Consider the following 19,078-nt stretch of genomic DNA (forward strand, 5'->3'; position numbering starts at 1 on the left):
GAAAATCTGAATAACAACAATATTAATGAGCTTGTCAGCTCTAACAATATAGTAGACTTAGAAGTCCGAATATCAGGTACAAAAACTTGAGAGAATTACAAAAAATGTCACTTTACACAGAAAAGAGCTGAATTGATCTTGCCAGGTACAAAATTTTATAAGAACAAGAAATGCTCCAGAAAATACACTTCATAGGAGTCTGTGCTCCAACTATATCATAGTCCAGCCTTGCAGAGGCATCAGTTTTCTTATGGCACACTTCTTAAGTTTCACCTGACAACCTATCGGTTGTCCTCAATTAAAGTATTTACACACCGTTGCCCCGATGTGGGCTTATCTATTGCTCAACGGTTATAGTGTAGACTGTTCCCAAAGGGGACTAACACCAGAAAAACTCTACACACACCAATAAATGTGCAGGCGCATAATTGCCCATACTAAGTGGCCTTAGTGGTAAAAAGAAAAGGGTGAACATGACTGGCCATAAACAAAAGGCTAGGAGGCAAAACACTTGCCCTCCTTATAGAAATAGTTAAAGCGCTAAGTGGGCTTATGGTCCAACGATACAGAGGCTAATCCTATTCTATACCAGGGTGACTAACTGAGAAATATTAATGCCAAAAGGTTTTAAGAAATTTAGAGGTTTAAAAAATTTCAGTCACCCCATACCAAGTTGAATGGGAACTGACAGAGGGAAATCAATCTTTGTTCCCTTACATTACATATTTCCCAGTAGGGAAAGAACAGAGTCCTCAGACTTGCCGAAAATTCTACATTTCAACCACCAAATTAAAAAATATACATTAAAAGAAGTAGCTATCACATGTCTAGGAAAATTCTGCCATTACCTTGAGTTGCTGGGCCTTCCTCACGCAAGCCGCGCCCCTGCCTCCTGGTTCACGTCAATTCACCCTCTTCATACTGGAGCAATTCAGACAATACGGCCCTAAAGTGCCCTGCTTTTATAGTATTTTTAAGGGGAAGCTTCCAGAGCTCTTTAACTGATAGGCTGGATTCCTGTACACAGTATGAGTTTTGGCTAGAGAAAATATTTACAAGTTTCTGATAGGTTGATTACAACAGAAGAAGGAACCATCTGGGAACTTCAATACATAAGCAAAACAATCCCCCAAACCTAAGATTTGCCAACATTCTTTTATGAAATAGAGTTCATCCTGCTAGAGGGAGCAATTAAACTGATGGTAGAGACATCTAACAGTTGAAGACTAAAGTATCTTGTAGTGCACCAGTTCAAGTTTGCTTACACAGATGGCCTTAGAGAAGGCACACAGTTTTTAACAGGCCGGGGAAGGTGTACCCCTGGTACACAAACTATGGAATTACATACGATAAGAAAGAGAGATACCACATCCGGGAAACTGGAGATGGTTTAGGATGATGATGATGAAGAAAGAGAGACTGAGCAAGAGCCAGATTATGATGGATAGACCTGGTTACGAAGACGTGGACGTGAACATTGTAATGGATGCAGAGTGGTGAAAAAATTGGAGTAAAATGTAGTTGGATCATTTTCGTTCCAACATGGCTACATCTGGGTATAATGAAGAAAACACTTGTCTCAACAATGCAGTTCACCAAGTGTCAATGCTGTTTGAACCAAATTCCCAAGAACTTCCTACAATGCAAATTAAATCTCAAAGGCTGATAACCATAAATTGCACTCACAGCCCCAGACTGAAGTATGTAACTATAAGATTCAGCCAAACTCTACGAAGACATCCCATACACATAGAAGAAGAAAGTATGTAATATGCACATGGGTCTGGAAACGCTTTAATTTCATGTTAGAACTCATTTTCTACTACTCTACACAATACCCTCCGTCAACCTGCTGGTCCACTGAATCCCAGTACAAGATGAAGAGAGTCTTTGTGCCTGTATCATTGCTAATGGAGGGCATTCTAAACACTTCATGCAAGAAATAGTTTCATATGGTATGCCTGTGTGTTTCCCATTATTAATGTACTATGTCATCGTCGGCTTTAACTAATTTCCAAGTAATTAACTTCTTCCAATAAATTCACTTCTGTCTGTGGATGTACTTTCGATGGTTGAACAGACCAGTTCTAGCATGGAATAAGCGTCCACACAGATTGCACAGAACTGTTGGAAGAGGGAATGGTTGTGCTGCATGAGTTTTGTCTTCACGGTCAGGTCTTTATTCTGTGCGATAGTCATCCAAATGCTGCACGGGCAGCACCAATTCTTTTCTCCACATTTTACTCACAGTTACAGTGCACAGACAGAATACTGCCCAAGTACGAAAAGTACTATTTACTATGAAGAGTTATAGAAAATGAATCCTGACATATAAATAAAGAGTTTCTGAAGCCATGCCCATATAATATATAACATATGTGTCCTGAAAGTTTGGCAACACCTTATTGGTATACCTTGTATTGATTTAAAAACAGATAACACATATAAATATGCTAATAGTTGGTTGTTACTCCTTACCTAAAGGGCCAACAATATCTTCTTCGCTATCAGCCTGAACATCAGCAATTGTGCCTGGAAATAGAAAATGATTTTATTTTAGTTACACACATAAAGCAAACCTTAATACACTTTTACTGTACACCACCACAAAAAGGAAGCAGTCTGCATGTCAAAAGAGTTTTTTTTTCATATGTGCATTACCAGACGTGTGGCTCGGATCACACCAAAAAAAGAAAAGAGTTCAAACTGTGTAAAGTTGACCACTGCTTTAAAGTACATGGAAATGACGTTTTTCTCAAATGCCAGTTGGTGTTTTTTATCATCCAGTAAAGTATCAGAGGTGGTAAAATTTGAGGTTATATAAGATTCAACATTTCATAAATTATCATTACACATCCATACATCGCACAGGCTCTAATTCACGAATTTAAAAGAACATTTTCTTTCAACTGATTATCTGACTTACATTGAAGACTATCTTTATATCAAATAAAATCCCTCATGGGGGGGGGGGGGGTACTGAGATGATGGTACCACAAAGGTTTCCCTACGATCCCTTGGGACAAAGTCATGCTCGGGTTGAATATGTGCAAATTTCTTAATCAGTTTTATATTGACTTCTGACTGTAAATTCTGATTCATGTTGTGTGTATCACTGAACAGGGAAATTTATGCCTAAACCAACATTGTTGCAATAGACAGAAGTTACATGGTGAACAAAATTTTGAAAATGACCAAATGTTTTGAAATATTACTGTGTTCAGAATCATCATCGACTTAACATTCATTCAACAATTATGTGCCATATCATTTCACACCAGTAGCGTAGCCAGGATTTCAGTTTGGGGGGGGCCCATTCATCCAGAATTTTATTTTGATAGGTGTCCAAACTTCCATAGTTTAGGTGGTGTAGAATACCGAAAAAGGAACTGGGTGTCCTTGGATCCAAGTAAGAGTGGTGGATTCGTGTGGATTCCGGAAGCTAATAATAATGTTCCTCTTCTTCTTCTTCACTCCCCCCCCCCACCCCGCTTTTCCCATGTCTGTGGTATCGCGGGTGCTAACTGTGTCGCACATGTGGATTTGGCCCTGTTTTAAGGCCGGATGTCCTTCCCGACGCCAACCCTATATAGAGGGATGTAATCAGTGTTGTGTGTTTCTTTGGCGGTTGGTGGTGTAGTATGTTGTCTGAATATGAATATGTTGGGACAAACATCTAGTCCCCAGCCAGAAGAATTAATCAGACGCGATTAAAATCCCCGACCCAGCCGAGAATCGAACCCGGGACCGTCTTAACCGAAGGCCTCAACACTGATCATTCAGCCAATGAGTCGGACTCAGTAAGCTAATATTAATGTACATTATATATAAAATGCTCAATAAAAGTACATTCGTTAAAACTCCTGGGGTGTCTGGACTTCTTGGGCGACAACCCCCCCCCCCCCCCAAGCCGTCCCCCTCTGTTACTCCCATCCCAACATAACTGCAGCATTTCATATATTCCGAGTACAAGTGAAATGAATGCAAGAATAAACAGTTTGAGTAAGGATACAATATTCTGGTTTAGAATAAATACGGCAATGTTATTATAATAATGGCCATGTGATAAGCAATAAAGAAGTGACACTTTATACAAATAATGCGGCAAAGATATACACACACACGCGTCGATTACAGGTTTCTCGTCCTTCTTGTCCATGGCTAGATGATGAAGGCAAGAGAATGATGGCCCACCGTGACTCGTTATTTCTACATTATAAACAAACCCTAGGTGACACAGACATCGAATCTTACCGCATCTTAAGAAATCGCACAAAGCAGTTAATCAGAAATTTTAAAAAATGTATATATTTTCGGAATTTAGCTAACAACTTAAATTCTAATCGCGCACGGGACCAGCTTAGAGCTCTGGGAATAGGAAAATATCAACAGAGACAGACAACTCCTGACATTCCACTTGACAAACTGAACGATTACTATAGTAGAATAAATATTCAACCTATCCAAATTAACTGCACCGACTCACCGCCCTCCCCTCCAGCCAATCCACCATTCACATTTCACAGTATCACAGAAAATCAGGTTAAAAGGCTATGTGCTCGATTAAATCAAAGACTACAGGTGTAGATGATATTCCTATCACTTTTGTAATAACATTATGGGTGCTATCTCGCCTATACTGACGCACATACTGAACTATTGTTTACTAAACGGAACTTTCCCTACTGTCTGGAAAACAGCCAATATTATATCGGTACCTAAGAGTTTAGACCCACAATCACCCTCTGACTATCGTCCTATGTCCGTACTCCCTGCGCTTTCTAAAGACTTTGAACGTTTAGTATAAGTAGAAGTTCTGGCAGAGGGATGTATTTCCATTTGAGCTACAGGCCAAACGAATACAGACACTCATTCTCCCTATTCTTGATTATTGTGACATTGTTTTAGTTGACATGACAAGAGAAGAAACACTTAAACTTCAACGAGCACTGAATTCCTGCCTGCGATTTATTTACAATATCGGGTGATATGGCTGATGTCTGATAAACGTCGGCAGCTACACACTTTAATTTTTTTTAATTTTTTTTTGCTACGGGCTTTACATCGCACCGACACAGATAGGTCTTATGGCGACGATGGGATAGGAAAGGCCTAGGAGTCGGAAGGAAGTGGCCGTGGCCTTAATTAAGGTACAGCCCCAGCATTTGCCTGGTGTGAAAATGGGAAAACACGGAAAACCATCTTCAGGGCTGCCGATAGTGGGATTCGAACCTACTATCTCCCGGATGCAAGCTCACAGCCGCGCGCCTCTACACGCACGGCCAACTCGCCCGGTTACACACTTTAACGATGGTGATCCGAGTGGTAGCTGAAAGTCAGCCAATGTATATTTCTTCTAAATTCATCTTTTTATCATCATTTCACAACTTAAATACGCATTCTAGATTCATTCTTTCTACTTCACTGCACCGCACAAATACAATTAATAGACAATTTGTGGTGACTGTCGCCAGATTATGTAATTCCCTGCCAGTTCAGGTCAGGGAAACTGGCTTTTTTAAATCACGATTTAAGGTCACCTGCCGAGACTACCTGCTGAGGACAGCTGACTGAATGGTTGAAGTATGAATGTGTGCGTTCCTGAGGATTAGCCATTTTTAAGAGTTATTAATATTAATTAGTTCTAATATTAATTTAGTAAGTAATTTATTTAAATGTATTTTCAATTCTATTAATTTATGTAGTTTTAACTATTTTAAATATCTCAGTATTTTATTTAAGATTCTGATTAGTATGTGGTTAAGTGTACGAGAGGGCCTGTAGCCCTAACTTCGCCACTGTACTGAAGGCACTAATAAATAAATAAATAAATAATGTAAAGCGTATGGGTATAGATGTTTTGTTAGTTGGTAAAGAAAAACACGCGTTACAACATATGCTATGAAGGGTTTACCTTGTCCTAATAGTTTCCAACGCGGTTAGGGCCACACAGCTGTGAGCTTGCATCCGGGAGATAGTGGATTCGAACCCCACTGTCGGCAGCCCTGAAAATGTTTTCCCGTGGTTTCCAATGTTCACACCAGGCAAATGCTGGATCTGTACCTTAATTAAGGCCACGGCCACTTCCTTCCCACCCCTAAGCCTTTCCTATCCCACCGTCGCCATAAGACCTATCTGTGTCGGTGCGACGTAAAGTAAATTGTTAATTACTTTCCTCGCAACCCTGGGATACAGAATATAGTAGTATAAAGTTAGGGTTTTGTGACGTTAATATTCGTATGTATAATTTTTATTAACGTGTCAGAAACCAACGACACTGAGCTGTTGCCATTTCAACACCGTTTTAAGGGTTACCGATCCAAGCCGGGATTTGAACCTGCGAACTAGGACTCAGAAGGACAGAGACACAACCAACTGAGCCACATGAAAAGAAGGCGTTTATGATTATTGTTATAAACAGATGCAGTTAGTATTTTTACAAAGGTTTTATGAGGAGCATTTATTAAGGCGTACGTTTTCTTACTATCCTAAATGCACGAGGTCGGACAGAAGAACTAGCTGGAAGCTAAGGAACTTTGCAGGGGTGTCGCTTCCTTCTCTGTTCACTTTTCCAAACCAAACTCCACGACGTAACAGGCCCGAAGCGTCATCGTCTACCAAGCGGCGGCTGTTCAGCCCGGAGGCCTGCAGATTACGAGGTGTCGTGTGATCAGCACGACGAATCCTCTCCACCGTTATTCTTGGCTTTCTAGACCGGGGCCGCCATCTCACCGTCAGCTAGCTCCTCAATTATAAACACGTGGGCTGAGTGTACCTCGAACCAGCCCTCAGATCCAGGTAAAAGTCCTTGACCTGGCCGGGAATCGAACCCGGGGCCTCCGGTAAGAGGCAGGCACGCTACCCCTACACCATGGGGCCGGCTGGTTACTTTTAGATCTCATTTTCGAATTTGACTTCAGGCATTCTGCATTCGATTCCCGGCACTGACAGAGTTAAGAAAGGCATGGGATCGGGAGGATACAACCTTGTTTTTGAGTGCAGTAGACTTTTCCTTGCGTCTCCCGTAATCGAAATATCTACGGCCTGGAAGATAGTCACCTTCACGGAGTGTAGTACCAAAGTGGTTCCTTTTTTAATAAGACAAATTAAATAAAGTTTCTACTTCCTCACAAACGAAGAACGATATTATCAATTTTATGAACAGTTTCAATAATGCAGCAGGTGTATGTTAAGAGTACATAAGCTATGATTGTACATGGTAACAATCAAAACCAACAATATCTACTAAAGATCTGTCACCGCACTCGGTAGGACCAGCTTTCTTTTTATATCCACCGGGCGAGTTGGCCGTGCGGTTAGGGGCGCACAGCTGAGAGCTTGCATCCGGGAGATATTGGGTTCAAACACCACTATCGGCAGCCCTAAAGATGGTTTTCTGTGGTTTCCCTTTTTTTTTTTTTGCTAGGGGCTTTACGTCGCACCGACACAGATAGGTCTTATGGCGACGATGGGATAGGAAAGGCCTAGGAGTTGGAAGGAAGCGGCCGTGGCCTTAATTAAGGTACAGCCCCAGCATTTGCCTGGTGTGAAAATGGGAAACCACGGAAAACCATCTTCAGGGCTGCCGATAGTGGGATTCGAACCTACTATCTCCCGGATGCAAGCTCACAGCCGCGCGCCTCTACGCGCACGGCCAACTCGCCCGGTGGTTTCCCATTTTCACACCAGAAAAATGCTGGGGCTGTACCTCAATTAAGGCCACGCCCGCTTCTTCCCAATCTCAGCCCTTTCCTTTCCCATCGTCGCCATGAGACCTAAAGCAAATTCTAAACAAAAAAATGAAAAAAATGTTCACACCCCGTTCCAAGGAAAAGTTGTATCCACACTACTGGCCCACCCACTGAAATTATTTTCTGGGTACGCCACTGCATCCACTCACCATTTAAGGTACAAGGTAAGTCCGAAGAATGGTTAGATACTCAATGATGCGATTCTGGCTCAAAAGTGTAAGGAAACGTAAGGGACGGGATCTGTGTTTGAAGTAGAATCCGTATCAATAGAACGTGACTTCCCATTTTAAAAATGTTTCATGTATCGACTGCGATTCAAGCCTGGGCCGTCCTGATGAGAAGACAGAACCATTGGAACTGAGTTATCACGCCCGCCAATTACAAAATAGTTACCCGCACTTTTGATGGTGCCATTTGAGGTTCCAATCAGTCCCCGTGCATTTGACAAAATATATAGGCCTACCTATCGAACTTAGGCACGACTCCGCGATTGTCTTGCTATTTTAAAAGTAAAAATCTTTCTCATAACTTACCGGGGATGCACATGGTGTTGGCTTCTCAGTGATAGAACGGCCCCTCTTCAAAAACAAGTTACTTATACGGCACAAAATGAGGAACTAACGTGCAGCTCACAATCCTGCCACAGTCTTCCCAGCGCTGCAACTTAAATACAGCACATCTCTCAACCACGGTACAACCCGAGGATCCCTAGGACATTGTTGTTTCCTGGAACCGATATGCAAAAGCTGACACGATGTTGTAAGCTTGCAACTGTTTCTGGACGTGGCCCCCCGTTATCTCAGTGGTCAGGTTCCGGCCCCCTACTGAGTAATCCCTTGCTAATTGCCCCTTTCTTCATGTCTTGACATTTGTCAATACACGGTTACATTCTCAATACTGAGGCCTCTACAGGGAAATATCCCCGCGCATCACAATCCTAATTGTCTTCCTTTCATTCAAGCAGTACAAATGTGGAGAATTATGTATGGCCCTATTGAGCCCTGCTAGTACGAGTAGATTCTTGTCGCTACGTTAACTTAACATTTCGGCGTACGTTTTTAAGTTGTTCGTACCGTTCGTAAAACAATGGCTGATCATCGCTCTAGTTTCAGGACATATTTTGGGGGGGGGGCCCGGCCCCACTGGGCCCCCCCTTGGCTACGCCAGTGTTTCACACCAAAAGCACTGAATGCTATGTTGCCTAACAAATGGTCGACTTTGTGAAATGTTTGGATAGTACAGAAATAAATAAATATTATAATATGTTAAGCAAAACATTCTGGAAAAAGAAATATACATTTTTTGTGTTTCAGTCAAGTATAACAAGGCCAAATTGGTACAGGTTGGACACTTTTATATTTTTTCTGTTGGATAGATGGACTGCTGCCTCAGTGTCACACAATATGCTTGGTACTTCCATATCAGATGGTAAGAGGAAGTTGTGCTAGTCAACTGACAGCTGGAAGCAGCTGTGTAACCATACACATGTGCAATAATAAAGTCTACGCAATGGTGGACTCTTGAACCCCAGGTTGACTCTAAATGGTATGATTGTATTCTAGATTTGCAAATGTCATAAAATGTGGACTTTTTCTTCTAGGATTGGTTATAGAGTCCATACTGTGTCATGAACTACTATATTTCTTTAGAAAATAAAATGAGCTTCCTCAATTCAACTTAAAGTTGGTCTCAAAATCATTTGTATTAAAATTTTATATGTGCAGAGTTTTGAAACTGTGTCATCTTTGTCTTTTTTTTTTGGTCAATCAATCACCATATTCCTCTTCCTATGAGGCATCCCACTATTTTGTAACATTACATTACAACACCTTATCCTTTTCTAATTTACTTTAGGAGAAAGACAATTTTTAAAAGTGCAGGAAGACTAGGTAATAAATGTCACTGACTTGACCAAGTTTACTTACCCATTCCTCCACAGCATACAACAAAAGGCACCATATGGTCGATCTGTGCCCGACACTGGACACATTTTTTCATGAGTGCAGCACAGCCCTCACAAGCACACATGTGATTGCATGGTTTGAATAGTACTGACGCTTTCTTGTCAGAGCACACCACACATTCCTCAATCTAAACAGAAAGGGATGAAAACAGGAACTAAGATATATTCAATATGCTCAGTTTTCTAAAACTATATATTTTAATATCACTTAATGCAAATTATATCATATCAAGACTCTTTACTGAGAAATAAGATCAAGGATTCGAATCTTCCTGATATACATTTCCCAGATCAATAATTACAACCTTTCATCTACATAAACAAGGTAAGAACCTGCCTAAGAGCTTATGTAACTGTTGAGAACGTGACTGATCATAACCACAGAACCTCAAGTTTTAAGTGAAATCTGAACCAAAGGAACACAAATTTTCCTTTAATAAATCTCACACATATACTGGCTGGGATTCAAACTGCACCTTAATGAAAAGCCAGAGGCAATGTCACTCAGTTCACATCCTATTTCTTTCTAAAGATTAAAAAATAGAAGACAGAGAGAAACCAATCTGTTACAGTTACAATACTGGACTCAACTTCCAGTACCCTCTCAAGAGACAAGAGTTATAGAATATAATAAGATTGTGAAAAATGAAAATTTCTCTTCTCGCCCACTCCTCTCTGATCATCAGAGGAAAAAGGCTCAATTTGTCACATGCTGTGTTGAATAATAATAATAATAATAATAATAATAATAATAATAATAATAATAATAATAATAATAATAATAATAATAATAATAATAATAATAATAATAATAATAATAATAATAATAATAATGTTATTGACTTTATGTCCCACTAACTACTTTTATGGATTTTGGAGACAGCAAGGTACTGGAATTTAGACCCGCAGGAATTCATTTACGTGCCAGTAAATACTACCAGACTGAGCCAGGATCGAACTTCCAAGTTGGACTCAGAAGTGCAGCGCTCTACCGTCCGAGCTACTCAACCTGGCTACCACAAGAAAATTATTTTGTCTGAAGTACCGGTAAATTGTTTGAGATCAGTGTGCAGCCATATCGCACTCCCTATATTCTTGTATTGTTTTGAAATCAATGCAACAGTTCCAGAATTACTCATTCTTTACCAATCACTTGGTTTAAAATGTATCTCTTTTAAAAAAATTAACTTGAAATCAAAGCTGTCTGTATATATACCAATATCTACTCCATTTTTAACCTTTTACTCTTTCGTTTGATGCAAAAATAACAACTACCACTCTACTCAATGAGAACTGACATGCAACTTTAATAAATATTGTAGTTCAACTGATCGTTTAACTGAAACAGAAACTGAACTGAATGTACACTGACTGACAGTGACAATGCAACACCAAGGAGGAGTGGTTCGAAAGGGATGAAAGTTGGGGACAAAACAGAGACGGCATGGATGAATAATTGATGTTTATTTCAAACCGATATGCAGGTTACACAATGCGCACGGCATCGACTCAGTAGGATGTAGGACCACCGCGAGCGGCGATGCACGCAGAAACACATCGAGGTACAGAGTCAATAAGAGTGCGGATGGTGTCCTGAGGGATGGTTCTCCATTCTCTGTCAACCATTTGCCACAGTTGGTCGTCCATACGAGGCTGGGGCAGAGTTTGCAAACGGCGTCCAATGAGATCCCACACGTGTTCGATTGGTGAGAGATCCGGAGAGTACGCTGGCCACGGAAGCATCTGTACACCTCGTAGAGCCTGTTGGGAGATGCGAGCAGTGTGTGGGCGGGCATTATCCTGCTGAAACAGAGCATTGGGCAGCCCCTGAAGGTACGGGAGTGCACCCGGCCGCAGCACATGCTGCACATAGCGGTGGGCATTTAACGTGCCTTGAATACGCACTAGAGGTGACATGGAATCATACGCAATAGCACCCCAAACCATGATGCCGCGTTGTCTAGCGGTAGGGCGCTCCACAGTTACTGCCGGATTTGACCTTTCTCCACGCCGACGCCACACTCGTCTGCGGTGACTATCACTGACAGAACAGAAGCGTGACTCATCGGAGAACACGACATTCCGCCATTCCCTCATCCAAGTCGCTCTAGCTCGGCACCATGCCAGGCGTGCACGTCTATGCTGTGGAGTCAATGGTAGTCTTCTGAGCGGACGCCGGGAGTGCAGGCCTCCTTCAACCAATCGACGGGAAATTGTTCTGGTCGATAGTGGAACAGCCAGGGTGTCTTGCACATGCTGAAGAATGGCGGTTGACGTGGCGTGCGGGGCTGCCACCGCTTGGCGGCGGATGCGCCGATCCTCGCGTGCTGACGTCACTCGGGCTGCGCCTGGACCCCTTGCACGTGCCACATGTCCCTGCGCCAACCATCTTCGCCACAGGCGCTGCACCGTGGACACATCCCTATGGGTATCGGCTGCGATTTGACGAAGCGACCAACCTGCCCTTCTCAGCCCGATCACCATACCCCTCGTAAAGTCGTCTGTCTGCTGGAAATGCCTCCGTTGACGGCGGCCTGGCATTCTTAGCTATACACGTGTCCTGTGGCACACGACAACACGTTCTACAATGACTGTCGGCTGAGAAATCACGGTACGAAGTGGGCCATTCGCCAACGCCGTGTCCCATTTATCGTTCGCTATGTGCGCAGCACAGCGGCGCATTTCACATCATGAGCATACCTCAGTGACGTCAGTCTACCCTGCAATTGGCATAAAGTTCTGACCACTCCTTCTTGGTGTTGCATTTGCTCTGTCAGTCAGTGTATAAACCGCCCCCTTATAACATTTCTAAAGAAGACAGATTTGTAAATGAGGAAAAAGAAAGTGAAAATAATAAGATAAGAACTTTTATGTCCAATAAATTATATACTAAAGTAATAATACCTTAATTCGTCCAATAACAGGCTCTCGACACACCAAACATTTCTTGACTCTAGGAGAACACACAGAACAGCATGCCACATGTCCACAAGGTTTGAAGAGTGTGTCACGCTTAAGGTCAGAACACACCAAGCATTCATCCAGAGTTACACAATCATCTCCACTCTGGCCATCAGAGTGACGAGGTTCAATCTGATCACTGGAACAGCAGATAAAACATCAGTATGATACAGTTATAATTATTACTCATAATGAAGTTACATGGACTAAGAGTTCAACTATGAAAACATAACAGCAAAGTGTATCACTTTTTTTGTGATCAAAAGGAAAAAGATGAGTGAAATTCAGAGAGAAATGTTTGAAGTATATGTTGCTAATTGTCTGGATCACAGCAGATGGTGCAGATTCTTTGCAAAAGCCTGAGTGAACCTTGTCGATGAAAGACCGACCGACCGACCACTACTGATCTGCATTTAGGGCATTCGCCCAGGTGGCAGATTCCCTATCTGTTGTTTTCCTAGCCTTTTCTTAAATGATTGCAAAGAAATTGGAAATTTATTGAACATCTCCCTTGGTAAGTTATTCCAATCCCTAACTCCCCTTCCTAAAAACGAATATTTGCCCCAATTTGTCCTCTTGAATTCTAGCTTTATCTTCATATTGTGATCTTTCCTACTTTTAAAGACACCACTCAAACTTATTCGTCTACTGATGTCATTCCATGCCATCTCTCCACTGACAGCTCAGAACTTAGTCGAGCAGCTCGTCTTCTTTCTCCCAAGTCTTCCCAGCCCAAACTTTGCAATATTTTTGTAATGCTACTGTTTTGTCGTAAATCACCTAGAACAAATCGAGCAACTTTTCTTTGGATATTTTCCAGTTCTTGAATCAAGTAATCCTGGTGAGGGTCCTATCCCATACACTGGAACTATACTCTAGTTGGGGTCTTACCAGAGACTTCTATGTCCCCTCCTTCACATTCTAAATACCCTCATAACCATGTGCGGAGATCTGTATCCTTTATTTACAATCATATTTATGTGATTACGCCAATGAAGATTTTCCTTATATTAACATCTAGGTACTTACAATGATCCCCAAAAGGAACTTTCATCCCATCAACGCAGCTGACCTGCGACTTGTTCAACACCATCCACTGTTGGAGGCATTTAGGTAGCAATTTGAAACGATCAACGGGTGCTTTTGGGAACCTTGGCACAACAATTCAACATTTCATATGGCACAGAGTTCAGTATTATAAATGACAGATTGGAATTTCATACAGTGTGCGGAGGGTGTACAAGGACCTGTCAGAGGGGCCAAAGAATGATATGATATGCTGATGAAGGTCATGACTGTGTGGAAAGTGTTGTGAAAGAATCCTGGGCATATTATTCATGCCCGAAATAAAGCTGGCCAGTATGCCACCAATGAAGTTCAAAGGTCACCCAATCGACAATGCTTGTCCCCACACTGCAGCTTCTGTTGGAGCAGAAATTGAGAAGTATGGCTAGGAGGTACTCGGTCATCTACCATATAGTCCATACCTTGCACTATCTTGACTTTCATATCTTCAGACCATCAAAGAAATTCCTTGGGGGTCAATATTTCAGTTCAGATGAAGAAGTGAAATCGGTCATGCAATGGTGGCTATACTCTAGGAGAACAGGGGTCTATGAACGAAGCATATTCAACTTGGTGTCAGGGAAAAATGTATCGAGAAACTTGGTTCATATGTTGACAAATAGTCAAAGTAGTTTTCTTTTATGCATTTTTTTTTTTTTCAATCGTGAAGTGGGAAGTGAATTATGTGGAAGAAGTCAGATCAACACAGGAAAAGGGGAGAGACCAAAATGTAAAAATTTTAAATGGGCAGTAGAAGATAGGAATGGAAGAAGGAGAAGAGAACCTAAATGAAGCAACAAACTGGATTAGAACAAAGAGCTAAGGAGTATCCCAGAATCAGTGCTTATCTCTTGTGTCTCCAGAGAAATGGAGAGCTGGATGGAGGTCAATGATTCACAGCCTGACCCAGGAGCTTCCTCAATAAAGGCGATATTAAAAAAAGAAGAAGAAGCAGAAGAAGAAGAAGACGACTCATAGTGTCAGTTATGCTACTAACAGTTTCATGTGTGATTAGGTTAATTTTTCCATACTGATGGGTTACTACTCACAATTACAGAGTTTTCTGATGTCCCCACCTAATCAAAACTACCGGTACTGTACATATGTTGTAAAATTTATTTATTTACATCTAAATTTCAGTACTACTTTTGATCTGTAGACCATTCTCAATTACTTATGTTAACAATTAAAATAGTACATCACAATCATTAGAGACCACTTTCTTTGAGTTTGTCATATATTACAATCTTAAAATCTAATAACCATCCATGTTTCATTTCACTAGCATATCACTATTAGTTGAATTAAAGCACTCTTCTCGAACTTTCACAAATTCACTGTCTTAAAATCTGGTAACTAGTCATTTGGTTAGTTACAACACTAAAGATTAAAAGAGTACATTCACTATCAATGGAAAACATTGCCATTATAAAATCTAATAAAAGGTCTGTTCATTTCACTGACGTATATGTGTGTGTTGAATGGGGAACTGTGGTCTGTTGAGATTATGTAATTTTGTTGCCTCAAACGACTCTTCTCAGGACTTAATATCTAGTAGCTAATTGTGAGTACTAATAGTTTGTCATAGAATTTTTAAATTTAGTGATTGCACATCTAATTTACGCACTTATGAAGTTGGCTAGTTGTAAAACAATTCAGAGCAGAATTACCCTAAAAATGTAATGTATGTTTATGTACTAATAAAATTAATAAAATGTGTACATATTTATTAAGTTATTTTTATTGAAATATGGAATTATATATGGACTTAAAATTACAAAAAGAAAAAAAAAAGGATCAGTTCTATTCAATATTGTATTTCAGAGAAACTGAACAAAGTAAGTCTCCACAAAACATAATGTTGCACTTCACATTTTAATATGAATATTTATTTTATTTTATGTGGTCCAGCCCAACGGACCGCGTGCCACCACAAGTGTCCTCCTCCATTATGTTCTGTCCATCGCTGTCAATCGCCATCCATCTATACCTACCACTGACAGTTGCAGGTCCTCATAAAGGCCATCACTCCACCTCTTTCTTGGCCTACCCAGGGGTCCCCTTCCTGTGGGGATGAAATCCAGGAGCTTCTGTAGTCATCTGTGGCCTTCCATCCTAGCTGCATGTCCAATCCACTGCTGTCACTTCCTTCTGATGGTCCTTGTTATGTTGGCATCTTAGTACAGTTCCTCCAGTTCACGACTGTGTCTGATCCTCCATTTACTTGAGTTAGAATCCAACACCGCACAGATATTTCACAAAACTTTTCTCTAAAAAATGATGAGTTTATGAAAGCCCTGCTTTCTGCTAACCCATGTCCCACAGCTGTATAGTACAACAGGATGAATCAGAATTTTGTACAGCCAAATCTTGAACTGTTTCAAGAGATTTTTGAGTTGAGCATGCAATCTTTTTTTCTTATTACCAAAATAATGGATAACAAACTGTTCCCTTACATGCTGGAAAGTAAATCTTCTTCCAACATCCCTGAGGACATATCTATATTGACTGAAACTACGCTCAATGTCAGAAGAGGTATTGAATTTCACAACATCTGCTGGGCTTTGATCATCAATCACTAATGATCTGCTTTCGCCCAGGTGGCAGATTCCCTATCAATTGTTTACCTAGCTCTTTCTTAAATGTTGTCCAGCTCCATGGCTAAATAGTTAGCATGCTGGCCATTGGTCACAGGGGTCCCGGGTTTGATTCCAGGCAGGGTTGGGAGTTTTAACTGTAATTCGTTAATTTCACTGGCACGGGGGCTGGGTATGTGTGTCCTCTTCATCATAATTTCATCCTCATCACGGCGCGCAGGTCGCCTACGGGAGTCAAATCAAAAGACCTGCATCTGGTGAGCCGAACTTGTCCTCGGACACTCCTGGCACTGAAAACCATACGCCATTTCATTTCTTAAACGTTTTCAAACAACTTGGAAATTTATCAAACATTTCCCTAGATAAATTATTTCAATCCCTTACTCCTTGTCCTGTAAATGAATATTTGCACCAATTTGTCCTCTTGAATTCCAATTACATATCATGATCTTTCCTACTTTTAAAAGCTCTGCTCCAGCTTATTATTCGACTAATGTCATTCCATGCCATCTCTCCACTGACAGCTTGAAACATACCTTTTAGTGGAGCATCTCATCTTCTTACTCCAAGTCTTCCCAGCCCAATGTCTGTGAAATGTTTCTCGGAAATCACCCAGAACAAATCGTGCTGCTTTCCTTTAGGATCTTTTCCAGTTCTCATATCAAGTAGTCATCGTGTGGGTCCCATACACTGGAACTATACTCTAACTGGGGTCTTACCAGAGACTTTCTTATGGCGACAATGGGATAAGGCTGGGAAGGAAGTGGCCATGGCCTTAATTAAGTTACAGCCCCATGATTTGCCTCGTGTGAAAAAGGGAAACCACAGAAAACCATCTTCAGGGCTGCTAACGGTGGGGTTTGAGCCCACTATTTCCTGAATGCAAACTCACAGTTGCATGACCCTAATGGCACGGCCAACTCACTCGGCTTACCAGAGACTCATACGCCCTCTTCTTTACATCCTTACTACAACCACCTAATACTCTCATAACCATGTGAAGAGATCTCTAACCCTTCCTAACAACCTTAATACTTCCAGTGTTCCCCACGATGTACTATCGCCATATGAGTACAGTCATTAAAACTGAGAAGACTTTTCCTCTTGGTGAAACATACAACGTGAACCTGACTTTTCATCCCGTTTACCATCATACCACTGCTCGCTGTCCATCTCACAATACTGTCTAGGTTCCCCTGCAGTCGCTCACAATCCTGCAACTCATTTATTACTATATACAGCATAACATCATCCACAAATAGCCTTATCTGTGATACCATAAATTTACACTTAAGTCTCCACACTGTCTGGCTCCATGGCTAAATGGTTAGCGTGCTGGCCTTTGGTCACAGGAGTCCCAGGAATTGTAACCACTGCTGGTTAATGACACACATGTTAATTCCCTCTATATCATCTAATGGCCAGGCAGGCATCAATTTTGGAAAACGAGACAAAGTCTCTCGTAATGTATTGGCACTGCCGGTGGTTCCTAATAGCCTACGCAGTGGCCTCCACGGTATGCACTAGCCATGCGTCTTGGTATGTGCGCTATTTACCAACTGATGAACCTAAATTAGCACACTGGGGTGAAATGCTGGCAACCAGGAATGAGTTAGCTGGAAAATTTATAATGTCGAATAATGGACCAACTATATTGGTATTATGTGCTACACAAATTAAGCTAGTCATCTTAACATATACAACAGAAATGCTTCTCCAGCTTTTATAATATAAGGTGTGGCATCGCTAATAAAAAGTAACACTTAATTTTACTTAACATCCTGTGGCCACAGGATACTTATACCTTCATTGAACGGTTTTGTTATTGCCCTTTCCTAGAACATCACAGTGTAAAATAATACATTTACAATAATCTTCACTTAACAATCCGATGATTAAGTTGCCAAGTACAGCAGACTCCCTTCTTTGTCAATGGTATCGTCAATGGAAACCCAAATTGGACCACCTTTAATTTCTTGTCTTAACATATGAATAGTTTCATTGTATATGGCTGAACAATAGACTGACTCATCTGGGCTAGCTCGTTTAGTATATTTCTCGAGATATTCCCCGAAGCACTGATTATTCAGTTTGAAAAGAGAGATATCAAAGATCAGTGTTGAATCTGGACATTACACTTGACGTTTGTTGGTTGTGTCAGAAACAACTGTCTCTGTTTGAAATTCCTTTGTTTGTTAGCCTGATGTTCACTGGTTGAAATGTGTTGTTGCACAGGAACCTTTTGAGTACTTTGGCACTGTACACTGATACAAATGACAAAGTGATATCTTACCATCAGACGGTAAACAATCATATTTAAATTCTACTGACTGACTCTGCTACCTTAGGCATATTTTAACAATCTTTACGTCTTCAGCGAATTTCAATATGCAACTGAACATGATGTACGTGTAGACATAGTGGTACACAGAAGAAGACTACGATCTGTCATCATCACTGACCATCTCCAATTGCCCGGGTGTGGTGTACGAGCCCCTTCCATCTTTGTCTGTCCAAGAACCACTGTTCTCTCATATCTTCTCCCAATCATGTCCTCTCTCCTCAACATCTTTCTTCACCAGATCGGTCCATTTTCCTCCGAGTCTGCCCATTGATCTTTTTTGTTTTACTTCTCTTTCATATTCTCTTCTTGGAGTCCTGCTTGAACTCTTCCTTCTTACATAGCCAAACCACCTCAGTCTTGCTTTATGGATCCTCTTTAGTACGAAGCCCTATTCCTA

General features: G+C 41.1%; 1 protein-coding gene across 1 annotated transcript in view; it reads right to left on the minus strand.

Annotated features, from left to right (window-relative positions):
- LOC136871653 (E3 ubiquitin-protein ligase mib1) overlaps positions 1 to 19,078 on the minus strand; it is a 52,735-nt gene that overhangs the window by 18,342 nt on the left and 15,315 nt on the right. Inside the window, exons 4-6 of the mRNA XM_067145133.2 lie at positions 12,619 to 12,814; positions 9,677 to 9,842; positions 2,479 to 2,532 (exon numbers count right to left, since the gene is read on the minus strand). Coding sequence (XP_067001234.1) covers positions 2,479 to 2,532; positions 9,677 to 9,842; positions 12,619 to 12,814 — 416 coding nt within the window. The remainder of the gene's footprint in view (positions 1 to 2,478; positions 2,533 to 9,676; positions 9,843 to 12,618; positions 12,815 to 19,078) is intronic.

This window comes from Anabrus simplex, chromosome 4 (genome assembly GCF_040414725.1).
Source record: "Anabrus simplex isolate iqAnaSimp1 chromosome 4, ASM4041472v1, whole genome shotgun sequence".
Classification (NCBI taxonomy): Eukaryota; Metazoa; Arthropoda; class Insecta; order Orthoptera; family Tettigoniidae; genus Anabrus; species Anabrus simplex.